Source organism: Pseudopodoces humilis, chromosome 1 (genome assembly GCF_049639895.1).
Source record: "Pseudopodoces humilis isolate 2021_Gansu_Grassland_sample_001 chromosome 1, ASM4963989v1, whole genome shotgun sequence".
Classification (NCBI taxonomy): Eukaryota; Metazoa; Chordata; class Aves; order Passeriformes; family Paridae; genus Pseudopodoces; species Pseudopodoces humilis.
The window spans coordinates 109,471,825-109,495,119 of NC_142200.1; the positions used below are offsets into that span (position 1 = coordinate 109,471,825).

The window sequence follows — 23,295 nt, forward strand, 5'->3', positions numbered from 1 at the left end:
ACAGCTATGGTGTTTGTTTGCCTCCTTCAGCTTCTTTCAGCCCCATGACTCAAGAATGTTCCCTAAGAATGCTCCCTGTTCTTTGGGTCAGATACCCTAGACCTGAAAAATCTCTCCCACTCTTCCTAAACAGTGAGTGCTGGATGGGAACATATTTACCACTTGCTTTGGTTTTCCCTTAATTAGTCCCTACTGACATCAGGCAGCTTCTTTAAATACACAGAAACACTGCAATTTAGAAACATGTGCAGACTAATTTTCCTACTTGTACTATTTATTTTGCATTATCTTCACATACAAAATTCAAATCATGCACTACAAGCTGCATAGATAGAGGCGCTTTAGGCCTTCTATGTATATTCCTCATTACTTACTAACGCAAAATGAGAAATAATTTAGTGGAAAATTCACATCATACAGCTTATAGATACCACGGATCAAAGCCTAAATAAACTCACTCAGAAACATGCAGTGCTACAGTAGCAATTACAGTAGCAATATCTTAATTCTAAAAATTATTTGAATGTAAAATAGTATATACAGGGTCTTAGCATAAGGTACTTATATTTGCATATCTGTAGCTGCTTATATAAATATATATAAGCATAATTATGCAAGGTGCTAAGGCAGCAATTCACCAAAATCTAAGACATCTTTCCACCTTAATTCTATTTTAGGAGACAAGAGCTGAAAATTATTGGAAGTCCTTAGAAAACAGTATAAAATAATACATATTTTAAAGCTCATTTTACTGCCAGCATTTTTACTTATTTGTTCTAAGAGATACACAAATATGTATGTAAATCTCAAAGGAAGAAAAAGATCAACAGTATTCCTGAATACTTTAAATGCTTTGCAAAGATTACTTGCCAATATATATTGTTTTCCTTTTTTAACCAACTAATGTCCCAGTCTTATCTTCAGTTGCTTCAAAGTTTTAGGCAGGTAAAAAAGTTATTCTGTAGATTTTTGTTGCCAGAGCAAAATGAACTCTCAAATGATAATATGCTTCTTAAGCACACTGTGAAAATGAGATCATGGAGATCATGAAGCAACATCTCTTTTTCACCTATGATTTATAAGCATCTTGCATACAGGATCTCCCTGCACACCTGACTGAGGACATTTTCCCTCTTGTGTTGGTATATACTAACAATAGGAACACAATCTCTCTTGTCTTAACTTAAAATCCCCTCTCTACCAGTGCAAACAAATGTGATCACATAATTTTCTCCTACCTACAGAAGTACTCCAGTTAGATTACTTCAACTTCTACATGCTGACATTATTCCTTCTGAAGTCTTTGAAATAATGTCATGTCCTAGAATACAGCAGACAGAAACCTTCAGCTTACATGCTCCAGTTAGTTATTCCTCTCCTCCACCATCCCTTTTCTCTCACAAAAGCTAATTTAAAGCCCATTTTTCCACTGTGGAATTTCCTAGTTTTACCTAACAGTAAAACAGGAGAAGTCTATCCCACCCTCCCACCTTACCACTTTCCTCATACATCCATGTATTGAACTTTAAATACTGAGAAATCATTGTACCAGAAGAAAGATAAATGTTGCTGTAAAAAGAAAACAAAATACTTTCCAGGTGTCAGCTCTTTATGTAAAAGACGAAATAGTTTTGTTAGTTATCTCCTCTCTACAGGCACATATTTTTTTCCTACAAGTACATTATCTTCTTAGCGCTGAAATGTCTCGGGAAGAAAGTTGCTGCAGGTTTCCTGGAGAAAAAGGAGTTTCCTAATGATACCAGGTAGAATCACAGGACCAGGCACCAATTCAAGCAAAGAGACCCTAGGTGACTTACCTGACTTAAGAAGTCAATGTGAACAACATGAGGTTCAATATGTTTCAAGGGGTGGTTTTGTTTAGAAGGGCATGCAGACACAGCTGGAAAGGATGTGGCCACCAGGATAGGAACACCCCCACAGACAGACGTAAGTACAGATAAGCACACAACCAACCATGAGGAGTTTACACCCAGTCTTACAATGAAAAACTGACTGACACTTAAAATCAGTTTCTTTTACAGTTAAAATCAGTGTCTGCCTGTGTCTCTGAGCAAATGGGATGGATGTTTACTTGCTGACTTCATCTTAGAGAATGAAGAAATGTAATGATTTTCCATTTTGGTATTTGGTGCACCTTTTATAAACCTTTTGCCTATTTTCCCATTTCTCAGTAAAGCTTAATAATTATCACATTATGATCCTGTAAGTAGATATTCCTTATAATTCATACTTCTATCTTCCTGATGGTTTAAAAAGAACAAATCACAATAAGTACACATTAACAACATTTTATAAATAGACCTTCGTATCCTGGCAGCCTCAAGCATTTCTTAACCTACCATGAAATTAAAAATAAAATTACAGTTTCTCCAGTCCAGAAGATCCCTCAAAAACAAATCTATCAGAAAGCCCAACTATTTATGATATCTCCATATCTGTAACCATATCCTTTTAGTGTCCCCCGAAGTCAAATGTGTTCAATGTATCAAGTACATATGTATATTCCCTTAGGATTAGGAAAATTCCCTCAGAAGTCCTGAGATCCTCTAAAAATCTTTCTCTATTTTACACACCTTCCCTTAGCTCAGCATGAGCAACCTGCGACTCCCATAACATATGATAGCGAGACAAGCAGAGCTGTCCTTGCTGCCTGCCAGGTGCCAGAAGTAAAAATTCTGTAAGACTCAGATAACAAATTTTCTGACACTGCTATGTTGCCTGCCCCAACTCCCAATACTTTGCTTTAGGGAAATCTTCACTGAAAAGTCTGTGCTTTTTTCCTCATAAAGCTATTTTTTAACACAGAATAAAAAAACCCACAAATGGCTGATAACCTCATTAGTTAAAAATTAATTCTAACCAGCATACTTACAACATCTACCTAAAACCACAGTTAGCTCTTCTGAGAGTCTGATAAGCTTTCACTTCTTCACTTTGCACATTCTGTAATTAGCTGTTTACTAATCACACCCTAATTTAAACTGTTATACTCAGGTAAAACTAATTAAAGCTTGCCTCTAAGCATATGAATTCAACTAGACTATCCCAAATTGTCATTAAAATATGAATGTTGCATCCCACCTCACATATGAACATAACTATGCACATTACTATGGCTTTAGACTTTACTCTTGCCTTAGTTTCCTTAAGAAAGAAGTCAAGCTGAAAGGTTATATCTCACCTTTCATCCCAGATGGGGGAAAAAAGAATTAAAACCAAACGCAGTAAATGGAGCTGTGAAGCTTAAGAGTCTTTAAACCTTGTTAAATGAGTTTTACCTAGCAATGACTCATCTTGACCCAGAATAAGTTCACTTTCAAACTCCTAAACACTCTGTTCTTTGGCCTCAATTAAAGAAGAGCAGAAGGGGACCTCCTATGACAATTTGGGACTGCAACCAATAATCTGTATATATGTATTTCACATGAAGGTGAATGTATCTCCTACTAAGGGAGTTGTTAAGAGGGGTAAAGGAGGCCAAAAGAATAGCTCCTTCATATGGAGGAGTAGTTTTCCCACATCAGAAAGTTCTTATGGAACTAGAGATACATTTGTTATTGTTCCTCTCTTTCCTATCTGTTCTGGCCTTAGACTTACTTTGCTGTAGTATCATGCCAATGCCACAGATCAAGTTTGTTTAGATACAGGAAAGAGTATAAAAGCAATCAATAGAAAGCATTAAAGCAGGAAACCAAAACCATTTCACAGACCTTGTAAAATGGGCCAGCTAAACCCAGAGGATGATACAAGTAATTTTTCATATCCTTGCTAGTCCCTTTGACTGGAAAGTAGACAAATGTCAACAGCATAAAGGCTAAACCTTACCCACATGTGCTTCACTGACTCATTTAGTAAAGGATATTAAGTGAACTAAGCACAAACATTTCATTCATGAAAGCAGCTTCTCAAAGCCAAAAGTTCTTAAGAAAACCAGCAGATGTGACTCTCCTACTTCCAGGAATATTGAGTGGGAAGGCATCTTATCCACAGGAGTAAGTACTCCAACTCATCTGGAAAAAATTAATTTTATAAAAAGTCTTTTTCTAGAATAAAAAATAGTGTAAGTCACCTCATGTTGAGCCACCACAAAGTGGGGAATTTAAAATTGAGGACAACAGTTTGTATGCAGTGTTACACAATTTTTAAACCATCAATTATTCACTAACATATGCTAGATGTACCTTTGAGATAGGATTCTAAAAATATGAGCTTACTGGTGGTGGCAAGATGCAGATTCTTGCTTTATAAAAACTTAATGTTAAAAAAATCTTACCTTGCAAGAGTCGATAGAAGTAAAACTTCTGCCAACATACTTGCTTAAACAACCCCACCTAATTATCCTTTCATTTCTAGTGGTGAAAATCATGCATCTTTACCAGAATCTATCGCTTTTGAGGGCAGGAAAATATGAAGTTAGGAAAAATCAAGATTTTTGCTTGTGAATATCCTCACAAGACTATATCGCCCATAATTAGTTCTAGGCTCATGTTGTCTTGTCAAATAAAACATCTTTGTAAAATGAACAAAGCAAAGAGACATATGCATTTCTGAAGCATCCTGATATTATTACTAGGTGCATATTTTACTTTGAATCATTAGAAATACATTTTGTTTATCCAAAGACTCTTTTCTTATTCATTGACATGAAGGAGATTTGTTTGGCTGAATGATACTGTATTTGGATTTGAATATGTGGAAGAATTATGTAAATGATTGTGTACAGGCCAATTACAGCTGAGTAACTTTGTGACAATCATATTTACAACTGCAGCTGTTGTGAAACTAATGAAAATTAAACAGCATGTTTTATATATTGCCACACTGGGAGAAGAACCCATAATAAATTCTGGAAAGTAAGTGTGGAAATCTGACACTTTCTTAGGTGTCTGCGTGCCTATGCTGGTAACATAGAAAATGCGTTTTGTGACAGTCGCTATGCACTAAAGTCAAAATGCACCAGATAAAATACAACTTAATCCACATGCAAATGTTCATTGATAATCCTCAGAAATGGTATCTCACTACAGCAGATCTTGAAAAACAGTTTTGTGAGGAGCTAAGAAACTTCAAAATGTAGCTTTATACAAAACCAAAATAAGACAAAAATTCAAATTTTTCCCTGAAGGTAAATTAATTTGAATACAATCTGGCACCTCCCAAGTGCTGCATTTTCTCAAAAAAATCAGTGTTCTCTGATTTATTTTTTTTTAGATACTATAATACCAAGCTTTTAAACACTAAAATGAGCTAGATCACACTTGCAAAATGAGGGTTTTGTCATACATGGTTAGTCAGTATTACATAGGACTATCTTGGCAGATGAAAGAACATCATTTGAATCTCCAGACTACTGCTGAAGATGTTGGGTCCTGTTCCTTCAAAGCCTTGTCCCTGATGTTCCAAACCAGCAAGAATTGTGCACATAAATTCTTTCACCATACTTTTTATATTGACAATGCCCACTGAAATTCAGTCCATACACACTGAATAGCCTATGTAAAAAATGTATTTTGAGATAATATTCAATTAATAATAGTCATGGAATTTGGCTTTTACAACATCATCTAGATAAAGAACTCTCTGTTTCCCTAGGACCACACAAAAGAAAACAAGTATATCAATGTTTTTTCCCTGAGCACTAATAACATTTCCTGGAAAATATTTCAGTTCAAGACTACCATATGCCTCTAATTATTTACTGATTAGAATTCTTGCATGAGACATAATGTTTCCACAATCTAATTTTACCTTGGAAGGTTGTAGGTTCAGTTCAGATGTAAAAGGGCTTCTGAACAAATGCTTTTACTTTGTCTGGAGTCAGGAAAGCTAAAAAGAAGTAGAATCTTGCACAACATAGTGACATACATATAATTTAACTACATTCAGCCCCTTTTTAAAAACATGCTAATTACTTCCAAACATTGCAAGCAGGGCTAATGGGATCCTCTGAAAGTTGAGAAGTGGGTTGAACTACCACCCAGAGACACTGACCTCAACAGACAGTAAATTTCCCTTCAGTGAAAGGAAGACAGCAACCACTATGTTACCAAATTTATCTGGAGCCATTGTAGATAAGAAAAATGCTTCTTCATGCTACAGAAATGTTTGAGATGTCACAAATTTAAATGGGGAAAAAAAAATGCTAAAAGCTCAATTGCCCACATTCAAGGCTTTGAGTTTTCTGTTCCCTTCAGAAGGGAGTCACTCATCTTTTTTTCTGTATGGAAGCAGTTTTGATGCAGGTAGTAGAGCAACTTAACCTCAGGGACACCCCCATGCAAGATGAATCATCATCCTTGTAATTGTTCACTTCCACTTGTAGAGCCTCCCACCTATTGTGCAAGGGAATCTGGAAAGCGGGGAACAGAAGGCAAGGACACCTGGAAAAGATGGGATTTGTGCACAGTCAGGTTCCTTAGCTGGTCTTAAACCTGATCTTTTCTTAAGGAGCATTTAAGTGGGCATTTTCCCAGTCCCTACCTTTGAACCCTGGAAATGGGTGACATGACTGCAGCACTTATTGGCGAAGACCAAAGCAAAAAAATGTTGTTGAGTATCTCAGTTTTGTATGTATCAGTCATAGACAGGTCCCCTGTTTCCCACTGATCAGGCAGGGTGCAGTTTCTTTCTCTTCCTTTTTTTTGTCCTAAGCATCTGAAGAAAACCTGTTCGTTATTTTTCATTTCCCTAGCCAGGTTCAGTTCCAGATGTGTCTTGGCTTGACTGATTGCCTCCACGCACTCTGACTTTTTCTCTTCAGTATTTCATTTTATTTTTAATTTGCTTTAACCTACAGCTGTGTCATCCTTTTTTGCTGCTGTTGTTGTTTCCCTAGGAAACATCTTCTATGTATCCTACAGTCTCAAAACCCACACCATTTGTTCTGTTTTACAGCAATCAGGTGTCTCAGGAAAGACAGGGAGCAACTTTGTTTTTCTTTCAATTTATTTCCTATTCAACATATCCCTTGGGATACAAATCAGCAATGAACCACAGACTTCAATAGCACAGTTTACAGCAGATAAGGATCTGGTGTACAGATGGGGCTTTCATTCCAACCTCTCCAGCAATGTCTTTCCTTAGAAGGAAAAGGAAAAGCTATTGCACTTAGACTGCCTGGCACAGGCAATGACCAGTTATTGTAACAGTGACTTTATAGGTCACACTGTGATAAGATAAGAGAGAGATATTTTGCTTTATTTCCAGTGAAAGTGAGATTCAGTAGGAAAGTCAATCCCTTCTGAACAAAGTAACTGAGAAAGATGTAAAAGCTAAAAGCAGGATGAGCTAATAGCATGGTAAGCAAGGCTAATGCTGGAACAGAGATCACGTGAGTAAACAATTTCTGTAGATCTATCCCTGCTCCAGTTACAAGGAGCTCTACACAGTATGGATGACCACACCAACTAATGGGGCAATGGCACTGTCTGGGGTGGTTTTAGGGATGTAGTGGCTTTAATTCTATTTTGTTAAACTTTTTTTACTGAAAAACTGATTTCAGGCATCAAATACTGTATTGTTTTGATAGACTCTCCTGCATCTGGGGGTAGGGAACACAGTGGTCAGAATATGAGACGGACACTGCTGGATGTTTGCCTGATCCAGCATTCAAACTAAACCTACTTGCAGAATATCTGAAAAAGTTTCTGGATCATCCTGATCCTGTAGGACATTCACATGATGACAGTACACAGGTAGTGTACTTAATCCTGTACAGATAAAAAATCCTCACTCCCTAGGAAGGTGAGAATTCTTCATAAAAACACATTTTAAAATCCTGACTTTTTAAACTTCTTACAAATATCTTGGGCTCAGTTTACAACACTGCAGTGACATCTCATGGCTCCATAATAGTTCCAGCAGTAAACACATGCTGTCAAAGAACACAGACAAAACTGAGGATCTCAAATATCTGCATGTAGAAAAGGTAGCTGGCACTGCAATGGGATAATCTAACCCCATTAGGTGGTAACACCAGACTCATTTATCCTCCCAAATAAAGCTAATACACAATGCTGCCTGTTACAGGGTACTTATATCTGTTTGTACACAAGCTTGCATCCCATGTCAAGGACGCAAGTTTTCAATAAAAGGATGGAATGGATGTGGAGAATAAAATTACAAGGAACTAGGCAGGGGTTAGTGAAGCTAAGGAGCAGGGTCAGAGGAGCAGCAGTAACTGCTGAGAAAATTAATTCCTACCCTTCCTAACACAGACAAGCTACCATGCCAATACATAGATGCCTTAAGTAGCCACCTTCAAGTAAAAAAAAAGGAGGAAAAAAACCCCCAAAAAACCGCAAAACAAAACCAAAAAACAGTCTCTTAATTTAAGAAGCCGGAATCATCATATGAATATCATTACAGGGAGTTTTATACCTGCATTGCAGAACCCAGCAAGAGGTGGATAATTTAATGTACTAATAAAGTTGAAATTTTCTTAGAAAGAAAAAATATCAAAATGTTCAGTCAAAGCTGAGGACTAAACCCATTCCAGTCTAGTCAATCACTGCATCTGTATACCTTTTCAAAATTTAATGCAAGATCAGTCTTTATTCCTTATTAAAACCCAAGCACAAGATCATTTTCCAGGTCAACAGAAAGCTACTATATAATTTATTTTCTTATGATGAATTGCAAAGTTTTTAACTAGGTCTCTTGGTAACCTGTTTTGGGTTTTTTTTGCATTGCTAGGATCATTAAGGTACTTTATAAAAGGAAGCAAACTGAGGAGATGGAGGGAAAGGAAGCAGGCTTATATTGCTGTAGCTGAGGGTAGTTTTTTTGCCCAATACAGTTTTTGTGTGATTATTTTTAAAGGGTTCAAGCTCAGGCTTATGGTGAAAATTCTGCTGTCCCAGTATGCCACCATTGCATCATTAATTTTTTACTCCAGTGGCTTAAATCTTCATCATGTCTTCAGGGTTTTGATCTGAATGTGGGTGCACTGTCTAGAGAATGTGTATGCACTATCTAGAAGAACACACAGTGAGCTCTAAATAGGCTCTACTTCCATTTGATTAATTTTGTGTCCTACTACAGATATTGAAAAGTCTGAGTATTTCAAAACAGGAATTGCAAAAAGTAAAACCTGTAAATCTTTAACACTCAAAAGAAATAATATAAACTTTAAGGCTATAGAGTCTGCATTATCTCTACCCTCCTGGCTTTGACACAGGTCATTAATGGAGTTGAATCTTGCTGTGGCAATTTTGGTATATAGTGAAAATTACTTGGATTTCAATCAGAGAACACATAAAGAAAATCCTCAAAGACACACTCACCTTCTACAGAAATATGTTTTCCTCCTCTGGCAGTCACCAGTTCTCATACAAAAGAAAGGAAATTAGAACATCTGGCAAAGTGAACTCTGCTATTTTCCTAAGAATGGAGGGTTCATTGAGCTCTATTATAAACTGGAATAGTTCCCACTTGGCTGATACATAAAGATGAGATCAAGTTTATAAATAATAAAACATGCACAATTGCACACCTTTACTACTTTTCTTGATTTCCCTTTATTACTTCATAAAACATATCACTCTCACCTAAACATTTGTTTTGTTTGGGTTTTACTTCTGTTCTTGTGACATACTGTTTGGTTTTGAAGATCCTGATCTATTGAAGAGCCTAACTTCATTGCAGGGTGTCATATGAGGCACAGACAGAAGCATCAATGTTTGCATTTGACTGGACAACACAGACGCTTCAAACCCATGTGTTCCTTTTCCTGCTCTTTTTTTCTCTCATACGATCAAACAACCATGTCTCCATTGAAGTAAGTGATTTCAGAGATAAGCAATAACTCTGCAGATTCATCCAAGCACAAAGCAGGGTAAAAAGAACAAATTTTAAGTTTGGAAAGACATCTAAGCATAAACTGACTATTCAGACTACTGCAAAAAGATAGATGACTGAGTAAAGATACAGTGGGTGTTTACAAAGCCATGAACAACTTGTATTTGTGTGCTCTTCACAAAAGAAGTGGTTCTTCAACAAAAGGACAGGATATCGGCTGAAGCCAGATTCACTGCTAGCAAAATGGAGGCTCAAGTATTGGGTGCTTAAGTTGTGGAATGCTTTGCAGCAGTGTGTTGGGATTGCTAAAACATCAGATAGGCACAAAGAGCCATGAATTACGACAATGAATTGAAAGCAAACAAATCAGAGGGCATTAAAAATCCACCTTTTAGCTCTAGAAGTCTCTGATCCTAGAGCATTACTACATTTCTGCTGGGTTATTTTATTCTTCTCTCACACAGATTTTCAGGGAGGTTGGAAAAATTACTTGAAAAAAATTTGATTAACCAAGGATTGGCTCATTTTTTTGATGAAAAATTTATCTACCATACAGAACACAAGGATTCCTCTTGGGACTCAAGTTTAAGATCATTACAGAGAGCCTGAAGTTAAGCTCTAACAAGAGGATCCACTTTAAAAAAGTGTATGCACATATCACTTGTAAAACAGCAGAAAGACAATTTCCTGCAAGATACACTGGGGATTTTTGCCCAAAACAGCTATAACTTCCAGGCTGCTCCAGTTCTAGTTCTAAACTGGTTCTTTGTTTCTAGGCAGCAAAAGAGTCAAAGAAATGTTCATCCACCAGTACTGGTGGAGGCCCCAGCTCTGTTTTCCAGACCATGTTCACTGCCAGCTTCCTTGCCGGCAGTACTTTAAAAATAAACAAAGCACAGGAATTTGTCTTAGCTCTGATGGATGTTTTCATATCATCATGCTGCTCACGTGTCTGAGGCAGACACAATTTTGTTGAAAAATAAATACCTTATTGCCTTTTAAAACCCTCGATGTATAAGTAAAAACATACCAAAAATGAGACTCTACAGGTCACATTACCATGTGGAAAGGTTATGGAACATGACAGCCAGATCGGAAGTGACATTTCCAGGTCATGGTTTTCTGTCCTTAATTCCTTCTGATTGTACTCAACCATTTTATTTTGGTAGCTCAGAGCAGACATGCTGCAACAATGCAGATTATAAAATCCACTACATACTAGACTTTACTCAGTGTTGTTTTATCACAGAGGTAAATACTGCAAAATGGTCCCACAGGACTAAAGGGAGACTCTGGTTACATGCAGAAGGAAAAAATAATAGTCGGGTTTTCATTTGAAAATAGACTCAATATTTTTGGCATGCTATTTTTTTATTAATAGCTGGAGAGTTATGGTCAGGTTAAGGGATTCAAATGTAGTGTACCTATAATTGCTCTTGTTCCAGCTGTACAAACACTTATGCCCATGAACAACTTAATCCTAGTGAAATTTTCAAAGGTAAAGTAAAAGTTTAGGATATGCAATATCCTAACAAGGTCCACCATTACATACACATTGGTGTCCTCAGGACTTCAATGTCATGATTTTTTTTCTGCTGCACTCCTATGCAATAGAAATGGCATTATTTTAGCACTCATAATGGAATCTGCCTGATGCCTCCCTACTTACTGCTTATAACATGTCTGGTCTCTTTCAAACAAATCATGTAATTTGATGAAAGATGAAATCATGTCATTTGACTTGAAAATGGAAAAAATCTGTAGCAAAAACCAGCTTGGCTGAGCACAAGTGTATTTATGCACGCAGGGAAAGACTGGGGAAAGCTAAAGATGTACACTTGGTATCTACTTCAAATGCTATCAGATTAGTTCTCTGCATCAATTCATGAGGAAAAGCTTTCTCAGAAAAGTGGTATATTACCAAGATGGGTCAAAACTACCTTGGAGCAATTGTACACCATCCTCCCACTACAATTATTCTGAGCAGTTTTTCATCATTCCTTCATATGCATTTGTTCTTTTCACCCAGATTTTATAGCTTAAGGTCATGAAAATGTTTTTACCACAAAGCTATCTCCAAAATTCAGTCAGATGTCATTAGTACAGTAATGAAGTTCATTCATGAAGGAAAAGGTTTTTCAAGCGTCCAATATCTTGCTCACCCTGGAAGACAGTTATAAAGAATATGGTTATTCGATGAAATCTTGCAAGAATGTAGTTAAATAGAGAAGCAATATTTTAATTAAAGCAAAATTTTCGTTTTTAATTAGAGTAAGCACATCAAGCAAAATAATCAGAATGAATTTTTAATTCATTAGCAGTATTGGCAGGAGGATAAACTACCCAGTCCTGTGTCAAACCATCTTACTTATAATCCACAGAAACCATTACTGTGATCCCAAGGATTTTCCAAAAAAAAATCAACCTCCCCATAGTCCACTGAGCTGACCTTTTTAATCAAGTCCAACTGGTGTTCTTCAAAATTTCCCCATTGCTGGACATTTGTGTACTTAGACGAAAGTTGAAATTTAACCCATTTTGATATATCTATATTTATTAGAACTGTTAAACTTGCTAACAAATCAGAGAGAGCAATCAGAACTTGATTACAATGTGAGATTTGGGGGGGTGGGGGTTATGAAGAATGTAATCAAGAGAGACCAATCATGTGCCTGAAAGACACAGTCTCAATTAAGAGTATGATGTGCAAACAAATTTACTGTTTGGGAAGGTCAAGTACAAACTCAATGAACAGTTGCCTCATGTACATTACCCTACAAAAGACAGTATGCACAAAGGAGTTTTACCTTCTCACTGATCTCATTGTTTAGTATTTAGGCTTTCACACAGTACTTGGCATAGCACAACTGATACAAATAGAGTTCAGAAACTTAATTTTGCTGGCAAAATAGCAAAAATACGTTCTTTCACTAAACTTCTCCCAACAGGAGAAGACAGCACTCTTAATACCCAAAACTTCATGAGAGCAGCAGCCACAGAAAGACACAACCTGTACATGAAGGACAACCCACAGAAGGCATCAATAGTTTCTTATACCTATGTCCCCTTGATCACCAACAAGGATCTTCAACAAGGGTCTTCCCTGCCAGATTCAGCAATATCAGCTGAGGCAGCAGGGATTGTTTCCTTCTGCAGATGTGGATTTAGTTTATCCCATAAACCGCACTACAGGGTACACCCTCTGCAAATAGAAGAGGGTAACCCTAGAAAGGGAACTTGAAATCCACATATCCTCTTATATGGGTCTTGTTACCCTCCAATAGGTTTCCAGTTGTGCCTTACATATCTAATATCAAGCAGTAACTAATTCAGTCCAACTGACTGCTGAGTTTTACAGAGTTGCCTGTTAATAAATCTGAGAAGGAAAAATCCTTATTTGTAATAATCTCTTCTTTCTCTTCAAGCTGATACCTTTATGAATACAATGGGGTATAAAGAACTGGGTTTTGGTAGTGGTGTTGGGGTTGCAGAAGTGGTCTCAGCGAAAAGAAGTATGGGGCTACCTTGTGTCAAAAACAGCTGACCCAACAATGGACCCACTGCACAACTGCACACTGAAGCTGAGCCAGCCAAAGATTGTCACACCTCTCTGAAAAATATTTTAAGAAAGGGCAGAAGAAGATAAGACTGAGAGGACAGTGTACGGTACCAACAGAGAAACAAGGTCACAGTAGGAGGCAGACCATGCTGGAGCAGGTACAACCCCAAATGGACTACAGTCAGTGGAGAACCCAGACCTGAACAAAGCACACAAGTAAACATAGCAGAAGAATAGAGGAACAAGTAGCAGCAAAAACAAAATGTTACATACTGACCTCTAACTCCTTCATCATACATCTCCCTCTCTTAAAGTACTACATGTAACTTCCACCAGTAACAAGGGCGGAGGGGTCTGGAGTGAAGTTAAGCCTGGAAAACTGGGAGGAAAAGTGTTTTCACAAAGTGTTTAAATGTTTGTTATCTCTGTTTCCCAACGCCCAAATCACTAACTAAATGTTTATGATAATGGACAATAAATTACTTTAATCCCCAGCTGGAGTCTGTTTCGTCAACAGTAACTGGTGAATGATTTCCTTGTCTTTATCTTGACTCATGAGTTTTCTCACTGCTGTTCTCCTGTTTTCTCTGTTCCTCTCCCAGCCCTGTGCTGTTGTGGAAGTAGAAGTGTGAGAGCTTGGCTGTGAGCTGAAGTCAACCCATCACACTGAGGAATGTGTCTAGAGTTTTAAATTTTTAATTACCTGGGAGTACAAATTTGACAGCATAACAAGTTGTTTTAGTAAAGGGCTTACTTGATTAAGTTCAAGTTTCTTGAAAATAACATTAGTCATGCTAATTAAAATGCCTTCATCGGACATGAGAAAATAAATAGCATCAAAGGAACACTTTTAAAAAAGGCCCATCTCACCCAATGCATAGAGCCTGAATTTTAATTTTTCTTCAAAAAGGAAATAAAATATCAGCCAATAGTAACCCTTCAGGAGTTGCTTCTGGTAAAAATTTGATATCCTATAAAGAATAAGGCTTTCCTTACAGAAATGTTTTTTTCAACAGATGACATAGACACGTTTTAGCATCTATTTTGTAACTTTTCTGCCCTTGAAACTGAGAAAATTAACTAGGTTTATGTTAAAGATTTTAATATATTATCAAGATAAATTTCTCTCTTTTCTTCCCTCTTTCTATAATAAGCATCACAGTGCCTGTCACCATGACTGTTTCAAAAGAGATGCCACAAATTACAGCCCAGAAACCTGAGAAACTGTTTTTAAAGTGTAAGGAGGAACATTTTACTTTTAGAAAGTTGTATTACTTTTTGCAATAAACTAAAAATTTTGGAGGACTGCAATAATCTCTGCTGAAATAGTATTACTTAAAAAAAAAATCTACAGAATCTATAGTAACATGATTTTATATTTCAGACTGCTATTTCTCTAGTGTTTCAAGGGTAAGGGGACCCAAAATTTGTGACCAGTCTGAATACTGGATGTTTGACTGTAAAAACCAAATCTAATTCTCCGTGAGTCAAGAAAACTTCAAAATCAAAATTAACTTAAGCAACTTTAAACACACTCATAGGTAAATCAGATCCAAACTAAAAATGTACTTTTTCAATTTCCGTTCCTCTAACCATGCAAAAAATTCTAGCTTCAATCTAATCATAGATGGACACCTAGTGGTATAATATAACTGATTCCTTTATTCAAATAGCTTCATAAATCGAAATCCCTATGAATAGAGGGGATTTATAGCATATTAAAAATTAAAATATCATATACAAACTTAAAGGCTTAAATTTTCACCTATGCTTTCCCTGACTTCCTATTTTCATAAAAGTATCATCTGTGGCAATCAGAGGTCTGGGTTCATATTCAGAAGCCTTCAATGAAGAAAAAATTAATTTTGTAGCAAAAAGACTTTAATATAATCAATATAATCAATAGAGGTTCAGTCCTGAAAATACAATACTTAGCCTATGTAACAATAAATTTGTGGTACTTGGCACAAAAATAAACCCAGATCAGTTGTCTGTTTAAGAAAACATTTTATGCACTGGAGCATATAAATAGATTTGCTCTGGAACAGCCAAGCAAACCAGGCCCATAAATACAGATATAAGGAGTTGCTCCTACATAGCTGAAAAATATGGGTAACATTTCCCCAAATTATTGCGAAACCATTTAACACTTGTGCATACACATTCAATAAGTCATTAACAAAACAGGTATTAATATTCAAAGATGTTCTGAACAAACAGCAGCCATTCTTTAGTGAGCTATTTTACCTTCCTTTGCTTCATGTCACTTCGTTCCTTGCCTTTAAGTTCTAGATCTCCCCAACTCTTCAAAATATTAATCATCACATGTCTAAAATATATTCACCTGACATTTACTTGTGTTGTATTGAATCAAACTGGAAAACACAAACCGACAACCTTTTAATGTAGGATGAAGAGACTATTCAACATACTTTAATGACTAAAATAATGCAAATGACATGAAGGGGGAAGGGGCCAATAGAGTGATTAGTTTTATTTATTTTATAGTAGTGACAACTACCGTATTCTTGCTGTACTTGGACCTAAAAAAGTAAGAGATTACCTATAGTCTGACTAAATGTGAAACAGCACAGTCTATGGAAGCAACAAGAGAACAATGTCCTGGCTAAGCAACAGCGTAGAAACATGAACAGCATCTCAGATGGAAGGTGGAAAGCAATTTATAAAAGGAGAGCACTTGGGAAAGGATGCCTCTTATGTCACTCATAAGAGAGTAGAAATCTGGAAGGTAGTTACATACAGGGGCACATAAAGTTTCCCACACAGTGTTCCTCTTTAACAGGTAGAGGAAAAAGTAACCATTGGTAAAATATATGCAATGCTGGTTCTTAAAACGGTGAAGGGGGAGGCCCCTACAAACCTGAACATAGCATATCCAACTTCTGTTTCTGAACAAGGTGGTCACCTATTGAAAAAATTCACAAGTTACCTAAAAATGGCAAGAAAAAATAAGGACAAGAGCCAGTGCTGTACTAGAGCATGCAATCTGGGAGAAAATAAACACCCTTGCATTTCAGCTAGTCCTCAGAGAGCAGAAGGGTTGGGTGCAGCTACGCTGAATTTCTGATTATAACCAATTTGGCCCTCTAAGTCCAGTCACATTCAATAAGAACTTTCACAATCACAAATTCATGACTGGTACAGTTTATCTGAGCAACAGAAATAAAGATTTGGAATAGCCATTAATAAATGCACTTACTGCATTAATGATAAATATATCAAAGCAAGCTGGCAACTAGTTAAGCTAAATTACCAATTCAACCTAAAGTAACAAAATCAGCTTTTCACTAAGCTTAACTTCAGTTAATCAGCTTGATTTCACCAGAGTATGTCCTGACACAGTCAGAATCACAAATCTTAAAAAAAAAAGGCCTTGGGGGTGGAGAGAGGAGGAAACCCAACAACTTGTCAGTGACCTGGGGTCATATTTTCATCCTGCACATGGAAGATTCCAAATGTCAGTGTTATATTTTTGGGTGAATGGGGGTGGACTGTAGTCAAATATAGTTGGTCAAATGTTGCTGCTATCATAGGTGGGGAGGAAGCCCCTTTCTCATTTTCATATTGATGGGTATATTTTTTCACGGGCAAAGGAAGGATGACGAGGGGCTTTTTGACCTTTGGGCAAGCTGAGCTATGGGACTTACAGATGAATCAAAGGTAGAATAGAACCTTGACACTTCAGCATTGCTTCAAAAAAGTCAAAGCAGCAGTAAAGGCTGTCTGATCTCTGCCCAGTAGTCTGCTTCCATCAACCTGTAAAAACCATACATCATTGTCTCCTCAAAGGAGCAGACGCACACTTTTAACGTGCCCTGTTACACCTGGGTGAGGGGGATTCACATCTCAGGATCAACATCCCTGTACAGAGGTGCCAAGTGCTCTTCTGTGCTTCACTGAGACAACATTGGGCTGGGAGACCTCTGATTCACCCCACACACTGAGTCGTTAAGCCTTGCTCTTGCCAGGTGCAAGACAAGCGTCTCAGCTCATGTTGGCTCAACCAGCCTCGACAATTCTCTGCAGCAAGCCTGGCAATTTTCCATAGCCAGTGATACAAATAGTCTGTTTTGTGAAAGCCTGCTATGGAAAGTTGTACAAGGATCTCACCTCTGTATGTAGTAAACAGCCTGCAAAATTAAATGTTGTTAAATCACAGGGGAAAAAGCACCACATTAGGTACATAATGACAGATGCTAAACCATTAATCTTTTCTCAGAAAAGCTGAGTCACTCTGGAGAGTGCTCAGAACTTTGGTCAGTGCTAAGCAGTGGTTAAAAGTGCAAACAGAGTTTTAGGCATCATTATGAAACAGAAGAAAACAATGCACAAGGATACAAAATTAATAAGACAACTCCAAAACTGCACACCATTTTGGTCACTCCATGTCAAAGGAAACATTGTGAGGCTGAAAAGAGATTGAATGTGTGACAAAGGAAATAATGGTAAAAAGAGATAGTGAAGAACACAAATTTATGGGCAAAATGAAAGATGTGAGTGATAGGATCATAATTTTTTTATAAGCAAGGGAGAAAAGGTGAAAAAATGCACTGAGAAACAGTATGGAAACTGGTTTATTGTTTTTTGTTTTGTTTTTGTTTTAATGGAATGTTATACAACAAATTTAAACATTCCCACAAAATATTTTGAATGTCAAAAGCAAAATGTGCTAAAGCAACAATTAGACTAATTAATTGAAAATAAACCCAGCAAGTAGTATCAGAGGCAATAATGTGAGTTCAACTCACAGCCTACAGGAAGCTGAGACAAAACACTACTTTGACTTTATCCTATTCCTATACTCTTTCAACAGGCATCAACTACATTCCAGTCAGAAGAATAAAGGACGAGAGTAACTCCTGCTCTGACTCTGTATTGCCTCAACAGAGCGAAAGTAACTGTGGAGGAATTCACAGACCAAATCATATTGAAGGTTTGTATCTTTGGGATTTTCAATGCCTGGGGTGAGGGGGGAAGCACTAAAAGCACTTTCCTCTTCACACATGCTCCCTGGCCCCTTGGTCATGGTCACAAGCCACAAGACTAGTCCTGGCCAGTTTTGGGGTCTGACCAACCCTTTTATCTCAGTTTCCTGGCATTCTTGCCTCCTTTCATCCTGTGTTTGGGTTGTTACTCCTTCCTTGTCACAAAAGTCCTGCATTCTTTCACACTGTTTTGCTAGCACAGCGAGCAGATGTTCATCCTGCTTTTGAAAGCATAGCAGAGGTTTCAGAGACAATATACATTTCTCTACCAAGCGGAATACATTTTAAAGGTAATATACATTTCCAAGTTAGCTATTCCTAATTAATGCCTAAATTTTTAACTCCCTTGTCTCATTATAAAGCATTAAAAAACCTTGGCTTCAGTCAAATGAAAATAGGTATAGCAATAAACAAAATTTAGGTAAGAAGCATCACCAACATGCAAACCTCTATCCCTACAACACATGTTTGAAAAAATGAGGAGGAGAAGAGGCAGCAAAGCAAGAATCAAAACTAGGAGGCAGGAAGAGGAGCTGGGAGACAGCAAATTACAGCATTATGTGAGACAAAAGAAAAAGAGGGATGAAAGTATCTTCAGAGGAAGGACAAATGAGAATGAACTGATTCTGTCTTGTTAGCAAAAAAAACTATGACACAGAAACAGAGACCTGAATTTCACCATCTGACACTGCCTCTGCAAAAAGGCATGGGGTGGAGGGAATAATATTAAGATAACATATAGAACATATGACCTTCCCAGAGAATATTGACTGCAAAAGGCAGGCAGGAAGGAAAGAAAGCAAGCATTAGACGAAATTAGGAAGGAAGGCACATAACGTAAGTAAAAGGTGGGAAGTAAGGAATACTCACACAGCAAATATTACCAAAGGGAAGAAAAACTGGGGCAGAGAAGGACCTGGATGTGGAATTGGGAATTGTGACAGTGGAAAAAGGGATTTAACAATCTTAGTGGAAGTGGTTTTCTGCACAGTATCTTGGGAGGCAAGAGTTAACCAAACAAAAATTTCAATGTCTGGGATATATCAACATCAATTGAAAGAAATTATTCTTCCTGATCTAGAAAGAAAATGGGCCAATTTTAATATCTGGCTCTAAAAGTAAAACAGTACTACAAGCAAAAGGCAAAAAATTTATGTGTGTGAAGTCTTAGCTGCAGTCATGACCTTAATAACTTACTGTGCTTTTTGGACATTAAAAAGTCTTTTGTAGAATTTTACAGAGGATCAGTAAGAAACAGAAACACACACACCATTTATTACCTGAAAAGGGCCAATCACAGTGACCATCAAATAGTGAAAAAATAATTCTTCCAAGTGACATTTTTGAATCCAGATTAGATGGAAGAGGCCTTAGCTTATGTAACAGAATAAGGGGTTTTGGCATGTAGATTTAAGTAAGGAACAGCATTATCTGTGGTTCTGCCCAGTTCAGCCTCCTTTTCATCATGCATATCACTCTGAATACTTCAGAGTTGCATTTGATCCATAAATGGTTTAGTCTGAAGCCATGATACACAAATTAATTTTAGGCTATGCAAGTTACACCACTATGTGTCAACATCAAATTGAAGCAGACCCTGACTGAAACGCTTTCATTTTCATGGTATCATTAGGGAATATGGAACAAATAGAGCTTTATTCAGAAAAACCTTTTAGTGTAATGCGAATCTTTGCTGTGCTCAGACAAAACCCATAAAATATACTTTGAAAGAAAAAGAAAACTCAAAACTACTAACTTTATAAGGAGTACAGCCAAAAAGGAAAGTTATGAAGAATACAAGAACTTCCCCCTACATAGCAGATCACAAAAACCGAGTTCCTTTTTGCACTAAACATTACCGTATTTATATAAATGCAGTCAGTAAAGCACAAAGGGATAAGGAAGAGAAGAAGATGGAATGGGAACACTTAACTCTGTACTTAAGAAAATTATAGGGAAAATAATAGATTTCAGTATTTCAGTACCTAGTACTCCTGCATTTAGCTGCCCCTTGAACTAAATCTATAATCAGAAGACAGGCTGAAAAGACACACATAAAGGAGAGCTGCATAATAACTTGCCAGACAGTATTTTTATATCTCATGAAAACAATGCATTGAAATAAGCTGTATTTTCAGGCCGAAGTAAAAGCCTGTAGAATCACAGAATTGTTCAGGTGAGAAGGAACCTCATCCAACCTTCTGTGGAAAGAGGAGCATTGATGAGACTAGCACCCTGTCTATACCCTCCTGAAAACCTCCAGCAATGTCCCCAGGGAGGCTGCTCCAATGAATGGTTGATGCTTCTATAAACATTTTCTTTCTTACGTCAAGATGAAACCTCTCCTAGTGCAACCTGTTCCCATAATCCCTTGCCATGTGACTCCTTGTGGAGGGTCCCCACTCCTCAAGAATCCCATCCCTCAGATTTCCCCTAACTGCCTCTTATGGTAGAAAAAAAGAGAAAATTCTGAACATCCTAGCTAAGCAAAACTGCTAGCCTGATTTTTTTGTTTTAACGAGGATCAGTACAATAAACCCAGGATTTTTTGTTTGCTTTCTACTTTACACCTATATGACAGACAGGTGCACACTGAAAATGCTCTCTTTTAAAGGCTAGAAAACCTAGCTTCAAGGAGATTAACCATGTCCATCTCTATTAAAAACTGAGAAATGGAAACAAAAAGAACAACCTCACTCTGTAACCCCTGAGCTGCACCTGCTTCCTTCACTCATGACTGACAACCACGGGAGAGAAGGGATGGAAGAGAATCCAGGGAAGTGATTCTTCACCTGTACTCGGCACAGGTGAGGCCACACCTTGGGAGCTCTGTCCAGCTCTGGGTCCTTCAGTTCAGGAAGGACTCTGAGGTGTTGGAGTGAGTCCAGACAACTGGACTCACAAAAAGGAGCGACGGAGCTGGTGAAGGGTCTGGAACACAAATCCTATAAGGAGCAGCTGAGGGAGCTGCTGGTACTCAGCCTTGAGGAGGGGAGCATCTCCTCTCTCTGGGGAGACAGACCTATATTGCTGTCTACAACTCTCTGTAAGGAGGGTGTATCCAGGCGAGGTCTATCAGTGACAGAACGAGAAAACGTAGTCTTAACCTGTGCCAAGAGAGGTTAAAGTTGGACATTAAGAGGAATTTCTTCACCGAAGGAATGATTAGACACTGGGTTGCCCGTGGAGGAGGTAGAGTCAACGCCCCTGGAGGTGTTTAAGGCTGGACGTAGCACTTAGTGTCACAGTCTGGTTGACACGGTGGTGTTCGGTCATGGGTTGGATTCGATGATTTCAGAGGTCTTTTCCAACCGAACTAATTCCGCAACTCAGTAATCACGCAGCTCCAGGCGCGCGCTCGCCCCTCAATCGCCTCAGGCAGGCGCGAGCTGCTTCCGCCCACCACCTCACCGCCACCACGCGCCCGAGCACGCGCAGTGCGGCCCCGGGCGGGGCTGCCGCTGCCGGGGCGCGTGGGCGAAGGCGCGCGGTGGGCGTGGCCAAACGAGGCGGACCGGCCGCTCTCGGAGCCGGTGGGCGTGGCCATGTGCGCGGCGAGGCGGGCACGGGGGCGTGGCCAGACATGGGGGCGCACCCGACGGGCGCGGCGGGGTCAGGGAGGCGGGGGAAGCGGCCGGGCGGGCGCGGGGCTGCTGGAGGAGGCGGGAACAGGGACAAGGTGGGCTTTCGACGGGAGCTGTCGCCGCTGCCGCCGGCACCGGGAGGGCGCCGGCCATGGACGCCACCACGCTGGAGCTGGACGCGGTGAAGTTCGCGCAGCTGGCGGTGCAGCGGGACCAGAGCGGGCGCTACCAGGAAGCGGTCTTCTACTACAAGGTACGGCGGGGACCCGCCGGTTCCCTCAGGGCGCCGGTGTCTCCTTCCCCTCGCTGCGAGCTGCCTGATGCTCTTGAGTCTTGAGCTGCAGGAGGGTTCGCTCTCCCTGCTTGGTCCCCCGAGGGCCGGAGAGGGGTGTTCGGCACCCCCGCGGCCCGGCACGGCCCTGCAGGCGGAGAGAGACGCGCTGGGTCAGTGCGGCCGCCCCCGCCCTCCCCCGGCGGGTGTGCGCCGGGGACGAGCTGCTCGGCCCGGGGAAGACGAGGCGGTGCCCGCCGAGACGAGAGCGGAAGGCCGTGCGTGAGCGTCGAAAGTTTTTCAGTCTCTGGAGGAGCCGCGTCCTTCAGGGCGGGTTGCGAAACGCCTTTTCCCTGCGTCCTGTTTTTAGGTGGGAAGGAGCGCTGGCCGTGCGGTGGTGTTTACCGACAGGTTTAGGGGTAGCACTGCAGGTACTCCGCTTAAAAAACGGGAATGGGCGCTTCTTCCAGCTGCTGGAGACACAGCCCCTTTAGTGCTTCTGGGAAGATTCATCATAACCTAAAAACGTCTCTGCCCGGCGGGTTCTACACTTTTATTCCTGGCCTTTCCCCAAGTCCTGCCGGGCCAGAAAGACTGATCAGTTTTGTGCTGGCGATGTAAGCCCTGGGCATTTTGGAGAACTACAAGTGGTCAGACTGCTGCTCCTGGGTGTGCAGCTGTGAGGAACTCTGTTGTACAGTCATCAAGTAAATAGAGAGGTTTGTGGTGAAATACAAGATGCTCAGCGGTAAGACAGCTTCAGATCACAAGCTATCAGTGATAGGTTTTCAACCTCGCATGAATATTCTTTCCATTTGAAAACAGATTTTATCATTTCCGTACAGTTTCAGGTTGACGTAGGGTTGATTCAGTGTCTTGCTTGATATCTGTAGGATTACTACTGGTATTTAGTAGTGTTTGTGCAACCATTAGGCATTTTCCACCTATGAATATATTACCTATATTTTTCACCTAATTGTCTCATTTTGTGTTTTTATTTGTCATAAATTTACATTAAAGTTCCATATCCCATTGACTTCTCACCTACAAGAAGGT

The 23,295-nt window shown here is 39.2% G+C and overlaps 2 protein-coding genes across 3 annotated transcripts in view; one reads left to right on the plus strand and one right to left on the minus strand.

The window, feature by feature from the left end:
* COL6A6 (collagen type VI alpha 6 chain) overlaps positions 1-22,121 on the minus strand; it is a 64,544-nt gene extending 42,423 nt beyond the window's left edge. Inside the window, exon 1 of the mRNA XM_088054087.1 lies at positions 21,796-22,121. Coding sequence (XP_087910213.1) covers positions 21,796-22,121 — 326 coding nt within the window. The remainder of the gene's footprint in view (positions 1-21,795) is intronic.
* CAPN7 (calpain 7) overlaps positions 22,024-23,295 on the plus strand; it is a 31,899-nt gene continuing 30,627 nt past the window's right edge. For both annotated transcript variants that reach the window (XM_005518996.3, XM_088062893.1), the window contains exon 1: positions 22,024-22,221. In XM_005518996.3, coding sequence (XP_005519053.1) covers positions 22,120-22,221 — 102 coding nt within the window. In that variant the 5' untranslated portion in view covers positions 22,024-22,119. The remainder of the gene's footprint in view (positions 22,222-23,295) is intronic.